Source organism: Lytechinus variegatus, chromosome 11, assembly GCF_018143015.1.
Source record: "Lytechinus variegatus isolate NC3 chromosome 11, Lvar_3.0, whole genome shotgun sequence".
NCBI classification, from domain to species: domain Eukaryota; kingdom Metazoa; phylum Echinodermata; class Echinoidea; order Temnopleuroida; family Toxopneustidae; genus Lytechinus; species Lytechinus variegatus.
The window spans coordinates 27,726,035-27,747,310 of NC_054750.1; the positions used below are offsets into that span (position 1 = coordinate 27,726,035).

At 36.3% G+C, this 21,276-nt stretch overlaps 1 protein-coding gene across 1 annotated transcript; it reads right to left on the reverse strand.

Moving 5' to 3' along the window:
• Positions 1-7,763: 7,763 nt before the first annotated feature.
• On the reverse strand, positions 7,764-21,203 carry LOC121423630 (S-methyl-5'-thioadenosine phosphorylase-like). Its single transcript, XM_041619037.1, has 7 exons — positions 21,106-21,203; positions 19,103-19,189; positions 18,278-18,336; positions 14,754-15,024; positions 13,103-13,342; positions 11,988-12,110; positions 7,764-8,306 (listed from the first exon to the last, which is right to left on the reverse strand). The coding sequence occupies exons 1-7, from the start codon at positions 21,118-21,120 to the stop codon at positions 8,280-8,282; spliced, it is 822 nt and encodes a 273-aa protein (XP_041474971.1). The 5' UTR covers positions 21,121-21,203; the 3' UTR covers positions 7,764-8,279.
• Between the last annotated feature and the right edge of the window lie 73 nt (positions 21,204-21,276).

Consider the following 21,276-nt stretch of genomic DNA (forward strand, 5'->3'; position numbering starts at 1 on the left):
AAGTGCACTCACACGGCACCTTGGCCTTGCCAACCCCAGCCCTCACCCACACCCATCAAATTAACATGGCGCCTGAACATTTGTAAAATCTTCGGGCATCTCAATTGAAGATTCGATATACAGTTTTAAAAAAGTTGCATACTTTAGCATTGTGAAACAGACCCCGGATATTGCAATGTAGCCCAAGATGCATGAGCGGAAAACTTAAAGGGGAATGAAACCTTTGGAACAAATAGGCTTGTGTAGAAGCAGAAAAATCAAAGAATAAGAATAAAGAAAGTTTGAGAAAAATCAGACAAATAATGAGAAAGTTATGAGCATTTGAATATTGCAATCACTAATGCTATGGAGATCCTCCCATTGGCAATGCGACAATGATGTGTGATGTCACTGATGAACAACTTTCCCTTTGGTGGACTATAAAATACCCTTATAATGTCTCTTTTTGCTTTTTCTTATGATGATGCAAACTCTTTATCCATGATGTATTCTTAAAAAATATGTATTACATGCCCTCATGTAGAAAGAACACATGATCTATGGATAGATGTGATAAAAGAGGCAATTCAAGTGAAATATATACTAAAGTAATGGGGAGAGTTGTTCATCAGTGACTTCACACATCTTTGTCGCATTGCCAATTTGCTATCTCCATAGCATTAGTGATCGCAATATTCAAATGCTCATAACTTTCTCATTATTTGTCCGATTTTTCTCAAACTTTTGTTGATCTGTTTCTTTGATTTTTCTGTTTTCACACAAGCTATCTTGTTCTAATGGTTTCATTCTCCTTTAATTTTGCACATAGTTATATGCGATGATGGTGACGATCATATTCGTTTTTTTGAGCCTGATGATATTGTTGGATTTCTCTCGTATTTGTAATGCATGAACATTATGGTACAGTTGCCAAATTAGTGAATGGCTATATTATTCTAACATTTTCACATTTTGATGTTATAGGCATGTATGGAATTGATGTGTTCATACCCCCCAAAAAGAAATACTTAGAAGTGATACTGTGCAAGAATTTAGATGTCTCAAAGTCTTCATGTTTTGTGGGTGTGTGGGTGACGAGATGGGACCGTTCAGTTCTTTCATTTTCTTTCGGGAATCTGGTGCCTGTTTCATAGCTTGCTCATGCATGATCATGATAACTTGCCGATTGTCATAATTATTCGTAAGTTCGTAACTATCATCATAAGCAGACCCTGCAGCCAATTGAAATAAATGTTCCCATGATAGTACCTTAATGCCAAAGTTACTACGCTCTGAAGTTCTTTCTGAACGGGCATCCGAACAAAACTCCTAAATAGTTTTGCCTACTTCCATTTCCGCATAAATGGTATACGTGTATACACACCAAGGTGACGGTCACACCAACGAAAGAGACTCCAAAGCGATTGACGATATGCCATTCGAAATAATACATCAGCTTTGCTTTTCCTGGAGCTGGCTTCGTTGATGGGACTGTAATAATCGGTAAACTGCCGATTCGTCTATAGCCAACTCGTCCACTCTTCACAGGTCTACCTTCATTTTATAGTCTAATGCCATTCTGTCTATCAACAATTTCGTGTAACAACCATTTGGTACATTCATCACTTCTTCTAATCACCAGTTCGTCAATGACCATTTCGTCTAATAACCAGTTGGTCTAGTGCCCATGTTCTTTCATTCAATTTGCCCAATTACCACGTGTCCAATTGGACTAAAGGGTTTATGGACTAAATGGCTATTGGACCAACTGCTTATTAGACGAAATGGTTTGTAGACGAAATTAGACCATGTGGATAGTGAACGAATCGATGATAGACAGACGAGTTGGTAATTAGACGAATTTGCATTAGACCAATAAGAAATAAACCGAATAATCAACAGGTAGCCATTTGAAGAGATGCATTGTCGAAGATTTAATTTTCCTAAAAATAACAAGATCCTTTTCAATTCAATAGATTCTTCCTTTTTGAAACAATCAGCCAGTCAGTCAGAGTCTAGGAAAATTATCAGATCTAACAACTTGTCCGACGACAAATATTTATCGATGAAAAGCTCCCTAGGAGTCAACGCCGTAGGAACTGTCTGGTTATTTATAACACCCCCCCCTCCCTCTTCTCAAATTTGAGGTCACATCTGTCACACATGTCAGACAGGCTTTGAGGCTTAATACAATAATTGTTGGTACCTGAAATATTTTTAAATAGGTAATTCAAAGGAGTGGAGTCTTGTGAGTCATTATGATCCACCGGCATACGTCCAGAGGGAGCATCACAGGGGTAAAGGACTGGGGGGGGGGTGACGATCCTCTATAAATGTTCAAGTTAGGTGAAAAGGGGGAGATAATAAATAGAGTAAAGGGAAGAAAGGAGGAAGAGGGGTTTATTTCCAAATTCGTCTAATGCCAATTCGTCCAATTGCCAGCTCGTCTGCTATCTTTTGGTCTACGTTCGTCCACTATCCACATGGTCTAATTGCCAATTCGTCCACTCACCTTTTCGTCTAATAACCAGTTGATCCAATATCCATTTAGTCCATATACCACGGGGTTTAATTGCACTAAGTGTTAATTGTGCAAAATGAATGAAACTGAAATGGATATTATAAACCAACTGGTTATGAGACGAAATGGTCAAAGGTGAAATGGTGATTAGACTAAGTGATGATTGGACCAAATGGTTATTGGGCCAAATGGTTGTTAGACGAAATATTGATGGTCGGAATGGCATTAGACCAAATGAAAGTAGACCATGTGGTGAGTGGACGAGTTGGCAATTTACAAGAAGATTAGGCCTATTAAAAAAAAACCTGATCTGGGTAATGAAACTCTATAATATCCCCGTATACGGTAATTCAATTGAGAAAAAAATACGACGTCATTCACCTTTAGTTTGTCTTGCCCCATCCCACCTCAAAGAAATATTACGTATCCATCATCTCTTTCTCTTGCCTTGCACTTTCTTCTTTCCGGTCATGTGTCTCATCATCCTATTTCATCTGCTAGATTTTTGTTTGATTTTTTATTTTTATTTTTATTTATTCAAGTCCGCATTTTCCTGGGGTAGACTTGACCTTTAAAGGCCACAGTACTGCACACCTTACGACTGTTCACGATCCAATTTTGTAACAAATCGCATTTTGCTCTTTTTCTGAAAATGTGAATAAAACATATCATTTTATGTGAGGTTCAAATTAATTGAAAGAATACTAATATAGCCATTTTGAAAGATTGCAAGCCTTTAGTTCAGAGTAAAGGCCAAATTAGTTTAAAATCGTAGCCAATCATACGACTGCTATGACGTCATTACGACTAGATATCAAATTCGCTTTTATTCTAAGAAGGATGGTGGCATAATCAAAGATTTGAATATAGGTATTCGTACGATGATTTAGAACATTACACAGTAAGATATTCCAAGTTTCAATGTTAGCATCAATTCTACTACATTTTTTCTGAAATCGGGGAGTGTTTCATGAAAGGACTTGTCGGACGTTTTATCCGACAAGTCCCGTTTGATCCAACAGTTACCATAGTAACAGTGCTTCTCAGCCAATCAAAATCTAGGAAAGTTGTCAGATCCGACTACTTGTCGGACAGAAATGTTGATGAAACGCTCCCCGGGTCGCAGACCAATTGTAAGGTGTGCGGTCGCCTAAAGTGTGTCATGTGGTGATGTAATGGGGTTTGTGTGTGGGGGTGGGGGGGGAGGCTTGTCAGAATTTTTCCCCTTTCTGACAAGGTTCCCCATGTACGCAAATTATTGTTTTTCTCTTTTTTTTCCCTCACTGCTTCCCTTCGATATCATAGAATCTCAAGTGCTTGATGTTTATCAGTTGAAACAAGCCTTTGATTCCTTCACTGACTGCTCTCCGACGATCCTGCCCAAACACATCCTCTCAACTCCTTTCCTCTTTCTTGCCTGCTCTTATTTCTTTGTATTCTATCTTTTTTCCACTCTCCATCCCTTTCTACCTCACCTCTCTCTCTCTTCCTGTTTGCCCTTTACCCCTTTATTACCCTGTTGCCTCCACCAAGAGCGGAAATCTCTCCTCAAAGGTAGGCGGACCAGGGGCTGGAAAATTTGACAAGCAAGCCCCCCCCCAAAAAAAAGGTTTATCACCTCAAATGAAAGGTCATTTCGACCAAAAAAAGTTGATAAGCAAAAAGAAGAAGATTGTCACTCAATAAGTAAGTCATCTCGTCCAAAATACATGTTTAGTTCGATTTCGACAAAAGACCAAAAATGGTAGGGGGACATTTGATATTGTGTCCCCCTTCTACTTTGGGTAGGAGGACGCTTCCCCCCTGGGATTCCCGCCCATAGCCTCCACCCTCCTCTCTCTCCATCCCCTGAGCCCCCTCCATCTCCACAGGGTAAATTGTCAATTCGTCTACTGCCAACTAGTTCATTCACCAAATTGTCTACTTTCATTTAGTCTAATGACATTCCGTCCATCACAATTTCGTCTAACAACCATTATTTTGGTCCAATCATCACTTTGTCTAATCACCATTTCGTCTCATAACTAGTTGGTCTAATATCCACTTAATTTTCATTTATTTTGCACAGTTAACACCGAGTCCAAATGGTATATGGACTAAATTGCTTTAGACCAACTGGTTATTAGATGAAAAGCTGATTGGATGAAATGGCAATTAGACGATGTGGATAGTGGACGTACCGATGGTAGATCAAATGATAGTAGACGAGTTGGCAATTGGACGAATTGGCATTTAATAGACAAATTGGAAATAAACCCTCCACAGCCAAGGCCAGTTATCTCTCAGCTCACCTATATCTCCTGCCCCACCCCACTATATGTCCTTAGCCCCCCCCCCCTCTGTCTCTCTCTTTCATCTTGACCCTTATCTCTTGCTACATTCTGTCACATGTCCTTATTTCGGGCAAACAGTTTCAGAAAGTTTCTGATTTGTAATGATCCCCCCTCCTTTCAATGTAAATTTCATCATTTGCATATTTTTTTATGTTTCATTTAAACCTCTGTAAATATGCAAAAAAAATTAGAGAGAGAGGTTGAAAATATAAAAGAATGAAAGACAAGAGCTGTATAAAATAACTAGATCATCATATACCACAATAGTTTCTTGATTACAAGTATATTTGAGATATAAGGAAAATAAAAGCATTAAATGCTGCTCATCAATATCATAACCATGTATATTCCACATGAAATAAACCATATTAAAAATATTATAAAATAAGCATTATATGCATGTTCTACACATAATCTGATATGCAATAGACTACTACTGTATTATACTTGTACTATACTACTAAGAATCCATATTTACCACTTGATTGTGTTCATATTTTACAGACCAATGTTACACTCAAATCAGAAGAGAATAGAGTTGAATTACTGGAGTGAACATCTACTTTTTTAGTCATGATTCTCACTTCTGAAGAATGTTACTATTTTGAGCCTTCATGAAGCTTTTAAATCATTCATGTTACAACTCTGCATAAATTTGAAAACTGAAAAATAAATAAGTATAAAACTTACAAGTATGTGATTTTTTTCAGTATAATATCTTGTAACTAACATTCACAAGAGATCATTAAGTAATTCTTGATGCCTGGTCTTGGAATTAGTGAAATAAATGTAATTTGTGAAATTAGAGGAGATAATTCTTTGCTTCACAATGCTAAATTAATGTATAATTTGTGCTATTAAAGGAGAATGAAACCTTTGGAATAAGATAGCTTGTGTGAAAACAGACAAATCAAAGAAACAGATCAATGAAAGTTTGAGAAAAATCGAACAAATTATGAGAAAGTTATGAGCATTTAAATATTGTGATCACTAATGCTATGGAGATAATCACATTGGCAATGTGACAAAGATGTGTGACGTCACTTGTGAACAACTCTCCCTATTACTTTAGTATATATTTCACTTAAATTGCCTCTTTTATCACATCTATCAAAAGATCATGTGTTCTTTCTGTAGGAGGGCATGTACTACAGATTTTACAGAATACATCATGGATAAAGAGTTCGTATCTCCATAAGAAAAAGCAAAAAGAGACATTTTGGGGGTATTTTATAGTCCATCAAATGGAAAGTTGTGACATCACATGTGACATCACACATCCTTGTCGTATTGCCAATGGATCTCCATGGCTTTAGTGATTGCAATATTCAAATGCTCATAACTTTCTCATTATTTGTCCGATTTTTCTCAAACTTTCTTTGATTTTTCTGTTTTGACACAAGCCTACTTGTTCTAAAGGTTTAATTTCCCAAAATGTTCAAAATGAATGAATTTGCTGAAGTGTTCTAACCCTGATGAAATTTTGACAAATAATCAAATATGCATTTTTAAAGTAAGTAAGGTCTGCATAATTTTGTCTAACTTTAATATACTACATGATGCTGTCTTTGATATCTATCAGTTATTTCTGAAATTCTTTAATAAAGTAGTAAGTATAATTATGTGCACATATTTTCAAATTATGCTTTAAAGTTGTAATGCATGCATTTGTATGTTTTACATCCTACATTTTGTAGCAATATTCATCAGCAGAAGTAGGGATTTCTGATGACGGTTAAGATTGTGAAATAAAAATAAAACAGCAATTTACACTTTGCCCTATTCAGTTATCTTTCTCAGAATGCCATCTCTTCTTATATAATATATTCAGCTCATCCTGGTTAAAGTTTGTGCTTTTCGGATCAAAATGAAATCAACTTTGAGAATATGAAATCTGCAATATAAAACTGTACGAGAAAACAGTACGCCTTTTATGCTTAAATATGCAAAAACTTATTACATTTGACTCAACTTTTATAAAGCTTCCGACAAATACATGAACGCCAATAAAGCTATCAAAATTATGCATGTGTTTTTTAAAGAAGATTTTATCTGCTATGGTTGATTATACTGATATTCCACTTTGGAATGAAATTGAATATATCATCCTAAATCTTATGGCACCTATTCTGACCTCCAGAGATAAGTCTGGGTAAAAATTATGAGAAGTTGAAAGTTTAGAAAAAAATTATTACATTAGCATGTTAACTGTCTTTAATAGACTCTTTCCCATGTTTAAAAGGTGAAGAACATCATTGTACACAATCATTTACACACATTTTGTAATGATTTGTGGGAACTTAATTAATTTCTTGAATCTTGATGTCTTTGGCATGTATTCCAGTTCTGGGAAGTGTTTCACTGACTGCTGTTGTAAGCTACTGAAATCCTTTGAGATGATTGAATCAGAGCAAATTAGTTGGCAAAAATCAAGGATTATTTGCTTCATGAAAATCTCCCCAGACGGATCAAGAAACAACCCATACCATGCTGAGTGAAATTTACAATCAATCTACAATAACATCATTGCTCTTTCACCTCATGTGAAATACTCTACAAACACAACCATGTCTATTTGCTACATGTATACTACTGTTTTGAAATACCATAAATACCTTCAAATCTTTAACACTCTCCATAAAAAGAGAAATTCTTTCCTGTTTCAAGTTAAAATAATGTTGGTTAAAATAATGTATAAAGTATAAAAGTACAATACAAGGTAAGAACAAAAAATATAGAATTAGATAAACCGAGGGAGGGGGGGGTCATAAAAGAGTGAAGTATGATTTAGAGTCATGTTTAAAAGACGATGTACACATGGGGCCCATTTCATAAAGAGTTACAACTGTTGTAACTTTGCCATTATGGCAACTACCATGGTAACCTTGTATTTGATTGGCTGCTAAGCCCTGTTACCATGGTAGTTGCCATAATGGCAAAGTTACAACATTTGTATCTCTTTATGAAATGGGTCCCAGATATGTAACATGCAACAATAATAATTCATACGCAGTAGCACACACGTCCTTTTAGAATGATTTGACCAATGTCTTAGATCTAATTTTTATCATTGTATGCTTCTATCAGACCATACATCAGTATTGAAACAATCAAAATTTTAGTCAGCCATAACTGATGGAAAGTAAAAAAGGAGTAAATAAAATGTGTGCTTTAATACTTTAATACGCGTAATACCTCCTTGAAAATAAATCCATAGCAATAGAACATTTTTAATGACCTCATATCAGCTATAATTGAAGAAAATTTAAAACGAGCAAAAAAATGAGTTAATCAGCAATATTCAATAGTACATTATTGGAAAAAAATCCATAGCAAAAGTACCTTTCTACGACCTTATGCAGCTAAGTATATATATATTTCTTATGACCTTATGCAGCTGTAGTTATCTTAAGTTCTTGAAGCGGTTGGATGAAAAGGCGGATGAATCACATAATAGCTTCTTTGGCTGTTGTCTGTGAGGAGAGAATGAAAATCCAGGTTTGTCACCAATGTAAAGTAAATCATTGCCTTCCAGAAGAAGGTAATCGATATTAATAAAAAGATAGGATAGAGAGAAGCAATTTAAAAATATTTGCCTCAAAATCGGTTATGAAATGAGAAAGTCATTTATTTATTTATTTATTTATTTGTTTCTGCATGTCATGATAATTTACATAGTGTAACCATCACAAAATTGATTACATTGAATTTTACATAATAATAATGTATAATTATGATGATTAACATAACATTAACATAACTGATTATAACAAGGTTGCAGACATGCAGTGGTATGACAAAATAAGCAGATGCTTGAGCTGTTGTCAGACCTTTGAATATATGAAATGCATACATAAATATAAAAACAATAATGAAAAGTCAAAACTAATGATTACTCAAAGAAGGGAAAGAAAAAGAAAAACAAAACAAAGAAAACTAAATAAACAAATTATTATGTTCCACAACTATTTACAAATATTTACAAGAAGTGTATGAGGCGTAATATACTTGAAATTATATCAATCTATAAGTTTAAAATGTACAGTGCAACAAAATGTGTCTTGCTAAAGAAATTACATCTTAGAGACAAGTATGCGTTTTACCGCATTTTTGAAGGAATGCACTGATAATATATTCCTAATACTAGTAGGTATCGAATTCCAAACATCAGGTCCATAATGTCTGACAGATTTGTGAGCCAACAGTGTGCGAGGGTTATACAAATGCATATTAGATGCTTGTCTTGTGTGGTAGGTATGGATAGTATTATTTTGTTGAAACATATTGGAAAAGCAGGTAGGTAACATTTTGGCATTAAACCGATACATAAAAAGGGAAGTTTGAAGAAAATGGACATCATCAACAGTAAGACATTGCAGCTTTATAAAGAGAGGACGTGTATGATCACGGTAACCAACTCCAGCACAAATGCGAATTGCTTTCTTTTGCAACAAAAGAATTGGGTTTGTGACACTCGTTGATGTTGCCCAAAGAATATTGCAATATGACACATAAGGTAGAATAAGAGTATTGTACAACATGTAAAGTATTTTATAAGGTACAAGGTACTTAACTTTATACAGTATACCTATATTTCGAGAAATTGGTTTACTGATGTGTTTCATGTGATCATTCCAGTTAAGTTGATCATTGATATAGACCCCAAGGAACCTCGTAGATGTCTGTCTTTCCAGCAAAGCATTGTCAAGTTTCAATCTTAAATCATGATCAGCGCATGACTTTCTGCCTTTAAAGTGTACATAATTAGTCTTTCTAACATTCAGTGATAACATATTACTTCGAAACCAATTAGATAATTTCGGAAGTTCGACATTAATGGTGTTTTCTAAGATATCAATATCACGGTGTGATAGGAAAACACTTGTGTCATCAGCAAATAATATATAATTCAATGTGTTTGATACCAAACAAATATCATTAATATAAATCAGAAATAATAATGGACCCAATATAGAACCTTGCGGCACACCGCACCTCAGAACTGATATACCAGAATTAGAATAGTTATAGCATGTGTATTGTCTTCTATTTGAAAGATAACTAGTAAACCAATTTAGGGCAACGCCCCTTACTCCCATATGTTGGAGTTTATAAAGCAGTATTGAGTGGTCAAGGGTGTCAAATGCCTTGCTCAGGTCCATAAATACACCAATAACGTGCTCACGATTAGCCAGAGAACTAGATACATAGTCATAAAATTTCAACAACGCAAGGTCTGTTGAGTGAGACCTGCGAAATCCAAATTGGTTGGGATTAAGTAGGTGGTTTTTGTCAAGAAAGGCAATCAGTCTATTATAAACAATTCTTTCTAGTATTTTTGAGCAACTAGGCAAAATTGAGATTGGTCTATAATTGCTTATAACAGTCATGCTTTCCTTTTTATGAACAGGAATAACCTTGGCTAGTTTAAGAGAGGAAGGGAATACACCAGTTAAAATGGACAGATTACAGATATGCAGTAAAGGAGTTAGGACTGAGCCAATTATTTGTTTTAACAATTCTGAACTTATTTCATCATGCCCAGATGACCTACTATTTTTAAGAGACTTAACAATGTTTAATATCTCAAGATGATCAGCTGGCTTAAGGAATATAGATGATTCGGACCTGTCTTGTAAATATTCTTTGTAATTAACTTCTACGGGAGTTATTTTCTTTCCTTGGTCAGGCCCAATGTTCACAAAGTAGTTGTTGAATCCATTTGCAATGTCATTATCAGAAGTAAACTCTTTATCCTTATGGACAAATTTTGTGGCAGGTTCTGACTTATTTCGCTTACATAATATATCTCTAACAACATTCCATGTCAAGGGCATGTTACCTCGAGCATTCTCAAACTGTCTAGAATAGTGCAAACTCCGTGATGACCGTATAATAGAAGTAAGCTTATTTCGGTACTTTTTGTATTTTTCAACGTGCTCTTGTGAAGGTTTCTTTACACTCTTTTTATATAAGACATTTCTTCTTTTGATAGATTGTAGTATACCTTTTGTAATCCATGGCCGTTTTCCTGTACTTCTATTATTTATTCTAACAAGTGGAATAGTCTTGTCCAAATGGTGATGAAAAATTTTACTAAATGATTCATAAGCCTGTTCAACATCATGACATTCCAATACATCCTCCCAATTATCTTCCTGACAAGCATCCCTCAAGCTAGAAATATTGCTTTCAGTAAATTTGCGCTTTAGTATAACTTTGGCCTTATTGTATTTGTTGGAATGGATATCATAAAGCATGCAGAAGATTGGAAGATGATCAGAAATCTCACTAAAAAATAAACCTGATTGGGAATAACCTTTGGTAGTTTTCACGAAAATGTTATCAAGAAGTGTTGATGACCTGTCAGTTATTCTTGTTGGCTTGTTAATCATGAAGGTTCGAAAAGTCTCTATTTAGTTTGGTGGTCTTCAAATTGGCAATGCTGCTTCAAAATGGCATGTGAAAGTACTAGTAGTACCTAATGTATCTCAATATGTTTTTGTCAACATAAAATTTCATAACACATGATTTACATTCCAGTTCTGAAATCGGTGTGAACATGGCTCAAAAGTTTGTATGAACACAGCTAAAATATTCATATGAGGATAGCTAATATCTATATTACATGTGGTGCTGTAGAAGGCATCCACACCCAGAGATGGAGATGTGTGTTGAAATACCAAAGGAAACTGACTCAACTTTGATTCCTCTTCACCACAATGTTATCTCCCCCAAGCAAAAATTCCAAGGACAGTTTCCTGACAAGCTTCTAATATCCAATGACTCATCAATTCACATACCCCCCCTCGGCCCCCTTTTTAAAACCCCTTTTCAAAACCTTCATGCACTCTTTGAGATGAGGAATAAGCTCAGATAAAACATTTGGTGGTAAAACATCCAAGTCATCTAATGAGACACTTCCCAGGTATCAAGAAGAGGAAAGGGAGAAGAATGGGGGGGGGGGGATGATGCATACCCTATGTTTGTTCCTGATTTGGGGTAAGATTTAGAATTTTCTCGCTCTCGTCTTTCTTTTTCTTCTTCTCGCCTTTCAATTTTTATCTCTTTCACTTCACTATCAAACAGTCCTTTTCAAAATTAGCCATAACGTGAACCATAGCATCTTTTACATTTATTTTTTTCCCTCTTACTTCATGTTCTTTGATGGTTTCTGTCCAGTCCTCAGCGGCTATTTTTGGAATGACATCGAGCAGTACCTTCTTTCCGTTTGCAGCATTCATTTTGAACGTCTTCAGCACAACCTCTACAGTGACCTGATAATCAAGGTTAAGAGGTTAAAATCATTGTTTTGCAAGTAAAAAGGCAATATGACAATATACTGATTGCAAAAAACATAACCAAACACTAGTATATCATAAAATTTTATCAAACAAAACACAATATTTTTGTATAATATCGATCAGCAATATTGCCCTTTCATTTGCCGAAAGACAAAATGTAATTCAAAACTATCGTTAATTTATTATCTACAAATCAAATGATAACTTCTCTACTTATCTAATCAATACCGACTACAACACATCTGAAAATGTTGCTTTTTCGGATTGCTTTACGACTAACCATTATCTTTGTCTTCATCAGTCAAAATTCTAATTTCAAATAAACAAAAATAAATAATAAATGAAATACTAAAAGGTCGAGACTGAACTTGCAATCATCCACTCTACATGACAACCTATATATTGGATTTTATTGCGATAAAACTATCAAAATACAATCACAAGCAGTCAAAGACTGAATGTGTGACTGTTTACATACATAACAAAATATAAAGCAAACATTCTAAATAAATATTCAAATACAATACAGATTCGTACTGATGAAACGAAATGTATCATAAATAAATGCCAAAAGCCATAACATAATTACTACAAGGTTTCGTCAATGAAGAAAAGGGGGAGTGGAAGATTAGGAAGAAAGAGAAGAGAGGAGAGGAAAAGGATGAGAAAAGGGAAACAAATAGAGAAAGTCAAAAGAAAAGGAAAAGCAAGAGGTGGAAACTGGAAAGAGAATAAGAGGCAACCGTAAGAATAAAAACTCATTATACAATACAAGACATTTCAACAATGGTCACTAAAATGTAAGTTAAGTAGTAATTGAAGCGATTGAAGTAAGCACAAAAAAGGAAAGTAGAGATGAGAATACAGACACCCTGGAAACTGACAAATATTTTAACATTGTCATTATCATCACCATTATTATTGTCAATGTCATGCAAGAAGTGTACGCACTATAAATAACTCACATGTTCTCCGGTCTCTCTCCAGCTATCATAATCCGTTGGCAAGGCGATGGCGGCATAGCACAACCCCTGTTCCTTGGCCAGGATGACCTCCGGGATAGTGGTCATGTTGATCACATCTCCGCCCAGGATACGGTACATCTTGCTCTCGGCTCGCGATGAGAAACGAGGCCCTTCAATGGTGACCACTGTGCCCTTATCGTGGCACGTCAGACCAAGCGATTTGACTGATGCAATTAGATGCTGTGAATTTGAACATTTTTTTTAATTATGACTATGTTGATAAATTGAGGCAATATGGTATGACCAAAATATTGTCAATAATGAAAAGTTAATCGCTTTCATAAGGGGATATCTCGTATCTCATTGAGTGGCAAATGCTTACAAACGCTGCAAATTTTGGATTCTCCAACTCATCTGACCAGTGTTGCAAACTCTTACGAATGTTTGTTTGCGATATCAAAATTTATTTGCTATTACGGCACTAGAGCGGGGCGTGCACGTTTTATTGGGTTTGGAATGTGCACATTGTTATGTAGAATTTAATTTTTGTGTACAATTTTTCCCAGCAGTCTTGCATGCCTCCTTTTTACCCAGTAATGGATATTTTATATATATATTTTTTTCTCTCTCTCTCAACATTTGAAGAGTGTATGGTGTTGTCTTATTATCATGCAACTTTTGCCCTCGTTTGCAGCTCTAGGTTATATCACAGATTAATTTATTTTATATTATGTCAATCTTCTCTACAATGACAATTTTAATATTGGGAAAGGTGTGACTGCTCCATTTTGATAATTAAAGTTTAAATTCTTTTATCTATAAAATCCTACTTGACAACAATAAGTGATTAGAGCTGATGTAAGATTGGATATAAAAAGGCTGCTTTTTTATTTTTAATTCTTTTATTTCCTCTTTTGTTTTGTTTTGGGGGTTTTATTTGTTTAATGATACAATATTTTGTAAATGTGTTGATTGCTTGTGATTGTTTGTGATTTGTTTTGATTTGTTCAATAAAAACATTAAAACAAAATTATTTGCGAACTGCTTTATACCAGAAAATTATGTTGGCAAACTTGATACACATTTTTAATCAGTGGGTCTTGCATTGTCGTCATTTGGTCGCTATCATTGGCAAATAAACAAGAGAACCTCAGGGTTATCTGTTTGAAAATGTTCATGGCTGTTCTGCAAATCCTAGCAACTGTTTGTGTAAAAATAAATTTACAAAGAAATTTTGAACTGTTTGCAACGATGGTAACTTTCTTCCAACCTTTCATGAACCTTTAGGACCCTTTTACAAACCCTGGAGAAATTTCAAATTCGCTACGTTTGCAAGCATTTCCCGCTCAGGGAGACACCCCCTTTATCGGGCATGGTGGCTCAGTGGTAGAGCGTCCGCCTCATGAACGGGAGGTCGTGGGTTCGATCCCCGGCCGAGTCATACCAAAGACTTATAAAAATGGGACCTCCTGCCTTCTTGCTTGGCGCTCAGAATTCAGACTGGAGAAGCGTAATAATATTAATAATACTATGCAGGGCCCGCTGGAAGAGCAGTCTTATGATTGAAGTGGCTACCCTGGATAAATAAAACATTATTATTATTATCTTTACTAAATGAAATGACCACTAGGTCCATGAGCAAAGGCCTTACCTGTCTGGTTCTTTCACAGAAAGGGGAGTGCATGGCGATATGTGAGATACCCTTAGGGCTGCCCTCCTCTCCGTCATAGTACGTCTGCTGCCTCTTGTAGGTCCGGTCGATGAACTGGTCCGGGACCACGATATGCCCCGGAGCGATCTCCTCCCGGAGAGACCCGCAAGCCGTTGTGACGACGAGGTGCGTACAACCCTCCTGCTTCAGTGCGTAAACGTTGGCGCGGAAGTTAATGTTGGAAGGCATAACATCGTGTTTGCGTCCATGTCTGTTAAGATGATCGAACAAAGAGGTGTTAAGTGTAGCTGGGTCTTTAAATGAAACCACTACCAAACACAGGTAAAAGGTCCAACAAACCCTTGATATGTCAAAATACATGTACATGAAACTGGTTTGTATCTTTGGCCATTGGAAATTGAAACTGTTTCTTAAAGCTTGTGTATAGTTTTGGTAAATCCACCAAAATGCACCTATCACTATTCCAATTCATTGCTAGCTAATATGAATGGATATGCCCTATAACAGTTATGATGTGGAGGATATGAAATGAAAATGTGTTTTACAGGATAAATTTTGCGATTTTACATGGAAATTTAACTTGATCGGGTCACCCGATCAAATTAAAATATCTGTGTGTTTTTGTCTTTCAATCAAATCCTATTCCAAATCATGGAATGGGCTGAAACTTTCAAGATATGTTCTTTGTAACTTTTGGATATCTAATCACTAAATTAATAAGATAAGTGCTTGAATGCCCATTTTTTAAATTTAAAACAAGCATCGCCGAGAGAGGGCGCTATATATCCAAGATTTGAATATTTGAAATTTTCTCAGAGAAGTGCAGTTGGAAAAATATCTAACGGTCTCTACGCTTCAGTAAGACTGTCATATTAGATGATATTCGATTATCAATCACATTATTGACCCTTTACCAAAGCTATACACAGGCTTTAATATATGTGGTACATCATGAGAGCTGCAAGAATCAGCCACTTGGGCCATAGACGATAGCATGGGTCATGAGGGAGAAAAATTAAAGCTCTAACTGAATAGTGAGTGACACGACATTCGCTCCGTTCTTCATATCTCAGAGGGCATAGGGTTAGAGTTAGGATTGTAATAGATATTCGTGATAAGGGTGTCAAAAACACAAAATTAGTGGGAAAAGGGTATCTATTTCGCGAGGAAAATTACGTGTTTAGGGTCGAATTTGGGGGGATGATAAAACAAAATTAAAATGTTTTATAAAGGATGTCCTTTTTGCCCCAACACTTCGTGTTTAGAGTCCGATTTGCGCGAGGTGTAGAAGGTGGGGTCGTACTTAACCAAATAAGGTAAAGCCTACGACCGATGGACCCGTAACAATAAAACATTCTTGTACTTGTTTAGGGGTTCATTTCAGGGAATATTTGCCAAAAGTATCGTTTTGTTTCCAATACTTGTTAAGGGTAGGGTTTCACACGCCAATACTTGTTAAGGGGTGCATTTTCAGAATATGGAAATTACATGTTTAGGGTGCTTTTTGAGACCCCATGGTCGCGCATGGTATCCACTCGTGAATGGAAGTGGCCCCCCCCCCCCCCGGGGAATAATGTAAAGATAAGGATTTGGGTTTATTAAATTTTGGAGGTTAGATTTCATGTTTGGCCTAACATGCAAATTTTCGATACGAGAAATTGTCACCAGAGAAAATGTTACGGATCAAATATCATAATTTGATGAGGTCAGGCAAACGTCTGAGATTACATCCCGGCAGAACCTCACGCTTTATAAATTCTTTTTTTCCTGTTTCAATTCATACATTTAATAACCATACCTAAAATAGTGTGCAGTGGTCGACCAATCTCTAAGGATTAACGAGAACGAGTATCTCACAATAAGGACACAACTTGCGCACGTGAATTAGGAATCACACACAAATTATCTTATCCACCATTTCATGAAACAAATGATTTTCACAAGCTACTGTTATAAGCTACTACAAATCCGTTCATCTGATTGGCTGTTATCACATTAGTCACTGAAAATCACTGTCAATTTACAGAGCTTGAATTCTGAATTCAAAGGAGCAAGGCCAATGTTCAATAGGGCACTTTAAAGGGACAGCAGTGCTTGCTTTAGCAGGCAAAGGGCATAGTAGAATTTACTTTTCAATGGGACACATGTAAAATAATAATAATATAGGTATAATATACATATTAACCCAGGGAAGCCTCTTCAGTTCTGAAAACTGTTCTCCCAGTAGGCCCTGCTATTATTATCACCCCGGCTTTAGCTGGGCTGCCGAGGCACTCAAGCATTCAAGAAATTTCTTCCTACTGCATACCCATTCACCTCACCAGGGTTGAGTGCAGCACAATGTGGATAAATTTCTTGCTGAAGTACACCATGGCTGGGATTATGTACTGGACTACTATAGGGCACCAAGGCCTTGGGCTATTAAAATAAGGTCACTTATTTTGGCCTTAATTCTGAAAATATTTGGAAGGGCATCAGAGGCCATTGGGTAACTTTGGGTTAATTCGAGCCCTGCAAAGCTTTTAACGACGTGCTCCTATGTAGCCGGTGCTGCACCATCCCGAGTTTGCTCAATCTCAAGATTTTAGCCCGATCAGCCCTCTTCGCGATTAATCTCGAGATTCAAGAAACCCCGTCTCCACCATCGCAAGAAGAGCGATTCTTGCTTGAGCGAGGCAACAAGCCTGATATTCCGAGCATGCACACTTTCGTTCTTGGAGTTTCAACGGCCCGCGCTTTTGACTAACTTCCCGCGATATGCAATCAAGTACATGTACTCTTTTCACTAGCACTTTCGCCGAATTCGACCGTTGTTATGCAACAATCCTCTCAGCTCAGCCGCGCTATAATTATAAGCGAGTGAAGTATTCTTCGTTTAATATGATGGCGGAGGAGGCAACGACAGAGGGGGAGAGAGAGAGAGAGGAGGAAAGAAACGCTATTTGCTCACATTTTGCGAAGGAATAAGCCCAGGAATAAGACGACACTGCTGTCAGTATTGTTATTGACTATGACCATTGTCGATAATGAGCGCCTCCCCCATCGGTCTGGTCTTTCCCAAAATCCATTCACTGGGGGGCTGGACACCATCGTTGCTGATTGGGGAATTGATGAACGCTATTCGCGATAAAGTTGACTTTCGCATGCGTTCGGTACAATCGCAATGTGTTTATGTTTTGACCAAGGCGGAAATGGAACGCGAATTGCATTATGGACTGAAGGTCATGAATAAATTAACCTGAGTCGAAACCCGAGTGCGTCTGCACCTACGAATTAGCGCGATAATTCGTAAATAGCGCGCTATTTTGCAAATAAACCCGAGTTTGCAATCTCGAGATTTGGGATTGCAATCTCGAGATTAATCCTACGAACTAGCGCCATAATTGCGTCTGCATTACAAACAATCTCGAGATTTTTCAGATCAGGATAATTTGCCGGATCAGAAATAGCGAGCTAATTTGAAAACTCGGGATGGTGCAGCCGGCCCTTGTGTCAATGTTTACCTGGCTAGAAGTACACAGTCAATCCCTTCTATCTGGCCAATGATGAGAGCATCTGAAGGCTGGATCATGCAAAAGAAATTTAATTCAAATCATTGAGGACATTCAGAATTACACACACAAGGTAACTGCAATGGTTTTGAAAGTAACAAGTGTGGGTTCAATGTCAAAACAAAATGATAGGTATAATAAAGTGGATCTTTTCTTTTATTTGATAAAGATCCTCATCTAAAAACAATTAACATTCTGATCTTGTTATCCTGAAAATGATGGAAGGATGGATGGATGGTACATGCATGAATGAATAATCAAATAAATAAATAAACATATGTAAATAAATAATAATCACCATTAAGAAGAATATCTATATGTCGGCCAAAGAAATGACTTTTGATGCATGAGCAGCAAAACATATTAGAATCCACTTTCTTTTCTTCACAAAAAATTAGATGTAGACCAATTGCATTTCACCCTACAAGTTCAGTACATATATCATACTTGTACAATCAATCCTGTTTATAAAGACCACCCAGTTGAGAAAAAAAGTTGTCTTTCTTAGCACATAAGAAGTCCTGAAATGGGCCCCGGTTGCTATTAAAATTTTATTTATTCTTAAATTTTCAAGGGCTACTTTTCAAATCAAATTTGTCTAAATCTACAACATCGGATAGGCTTTAAAATTAATTGAACTTTTGGGGGCCCTTTCTTTATTCTCCAGGGCTCTTTTCTGAGCATTTTGCGGGCCCCCATGTAAGTTTTCCATCTGGTTGCTATCCTATCTGAGGCTGCCTCAGACCGAATACTGAGATTTATATTCAACTCACATACCTTTCCATAGGGTGTTTCCACAAATTTTTCTTGCCTGGAATGAAGAATATCAGGATCATCAAGCCCTGATCCTCCAATAATTCCAATCTAAAAGAGACAGTAAAATAAGACAACTATAAGAATCATGACCATAAGAGGCCATTCTAAATCTAACAAAAACATCAAAATTTATACTTCAAATCATACCATTAACCATTGATGCTCCCACATTCCTCAATTAAAAAAAAAAGCAAACGATCCAATCTGTTTTTTTTTAAATATCAGGATCATCCAGCCCTGACCCTTCAATGATTCCAATCTAAAGGGGACATTGAAGCAAAAGAGAAAATTAAGAATTGCAACAATCAGATCTATAGGTCATTCAAAGAAAGAAAATTGCAATTCGTAGTTCATATCATACTGGCTGCCATTGATGCTTCCCCGCTCCTCAGTTAAAAAATAATTAACCCAGGTTGTTGTCTTTATTTGTCATTGGACAGTGGACAGCATCTGCGAGAAAAAGATTCGGAAAAGGGGCTGCTTTTTGCTGTTAAAGAGCGTTAACGCTTATGGACCTCTAGAGTACCACCAAAAAATATGCAAACATGAGAAAAAGCCCCCTAATGATGGCCTATAGCGCAAATAGAGAAGTCTTATACAAATGTTGTACATCTGCACAGAAATCCTTGTTTCGATTGTGCACAAAATTAGTTACAAAATCCACATTTAGAGAGTCCTATAGCTAGCAGTCTGCTCTTGAATCCTCGTCATGCTTTTTTCAGGACTATTCTCATGGATGCCTAGATCTATAGTTGTTTCAGCTTTGGTTTTGCGCCAAGTACTGACCGGTGCAAACTTGTAATGGGATGGGAGAGATGCCTGTGTATGATAATTTTTAACTTTGACAATTTTTCACTTTGAAATTTTATTCATTTCTAAACATTTTAGTTTTTTAATTAAAAAAAATTATTAAAAAAACACCAAATATTAGGACTTTTGTTAGATTGGATTTCTTTGTTTGCTTAAATATTGTACTTTTTCCCTCTTTTCTATATTTCTTTCTTCATCCTATCCTTCCTGCTTACTCTTTTGTTCTATCTATCTTTATTTCCTACATGTATCTTTCTTTCCTTATCCTTTCTCTCTCTCTGTTCATTTTTCTTTCTTTCCTTCTTTCCCTTACTTTCCTTCTTAATTAAATTTCCTTTTTTCATTTCCTTCATTCTTTCTTTCCTTAAACTTTTGTTTCCTTCTCCCTTTTCATTCTTTCTCTCCTTCCATTTTCTTTTTATCATTCTCTCCTCTACCACTTTCCTCCTTTTATTTCATTTTCCCTTATTATCCCTTATTCTTTCTTTCCTTCCTGTTTTTCTTTTTTGCCTCCTCCTTTTTTCTTACTTTCCTTTTTCCTTTCTCTCCTTTTTGTCTATCACACATTTATTCATCTTCCCTTCCTTTCTTTTGATATTCATTTCAAAGAATGATGCATACCTTTTTTTCTTTTCTTTCTTTCATCCTTTTATTCCAACTTTCTTTTAATATTGTTCTTTTTTCCTTCACTTTTTTCTTTCTCTCTTCTCAATTCAACTTTTTTCTTTCTCTCCTTCACTTTCATTCACCCTCCGATTCCATCCCTCCCTTCCAATTTATAATTTTTTTTCACAAGTCACTGTGTTGTTAGCCTCCTTTGTTGATCTTTTTAAAAATTAAGACCTGGCTCGGTCGATCCGCTCGCGCAGTGTGCTTTGTTGATTATCCCGTATGTCATTTCATGAAATCTGGTCACCCTGCCTGGCTCCTGCTCCGTGAAATGCTTTTTATTTTGGACTTACTCAATTGGCACTGCACTGCACTGACGACCTGACTCAGATCTACACTTCTTTTTTTTTACTACAGTCCCAATAACTCATTTTAGTGTAGGCCTAGATCTATAGACATATCTAACCTTCTCCATATTTTTTTCCAATTTTAATGGGGGTACCTACATATTGAAGTCTTGCCTTAAAGGCTAGATTTACACTCACCTTCACAGAACTCATTTTATTTACTAAAATCAAAGCTGCACGACAGAAAATACTTGCTAGCAGTTGCACAGTCACTCCCAAGGCCAAGCACGTGTGATCGGTCGAACAATCATGCGTGACGTCACCTACAACAAATCTGATTGGTTCACAGCTGCCCAAGCCTGTCAAAAA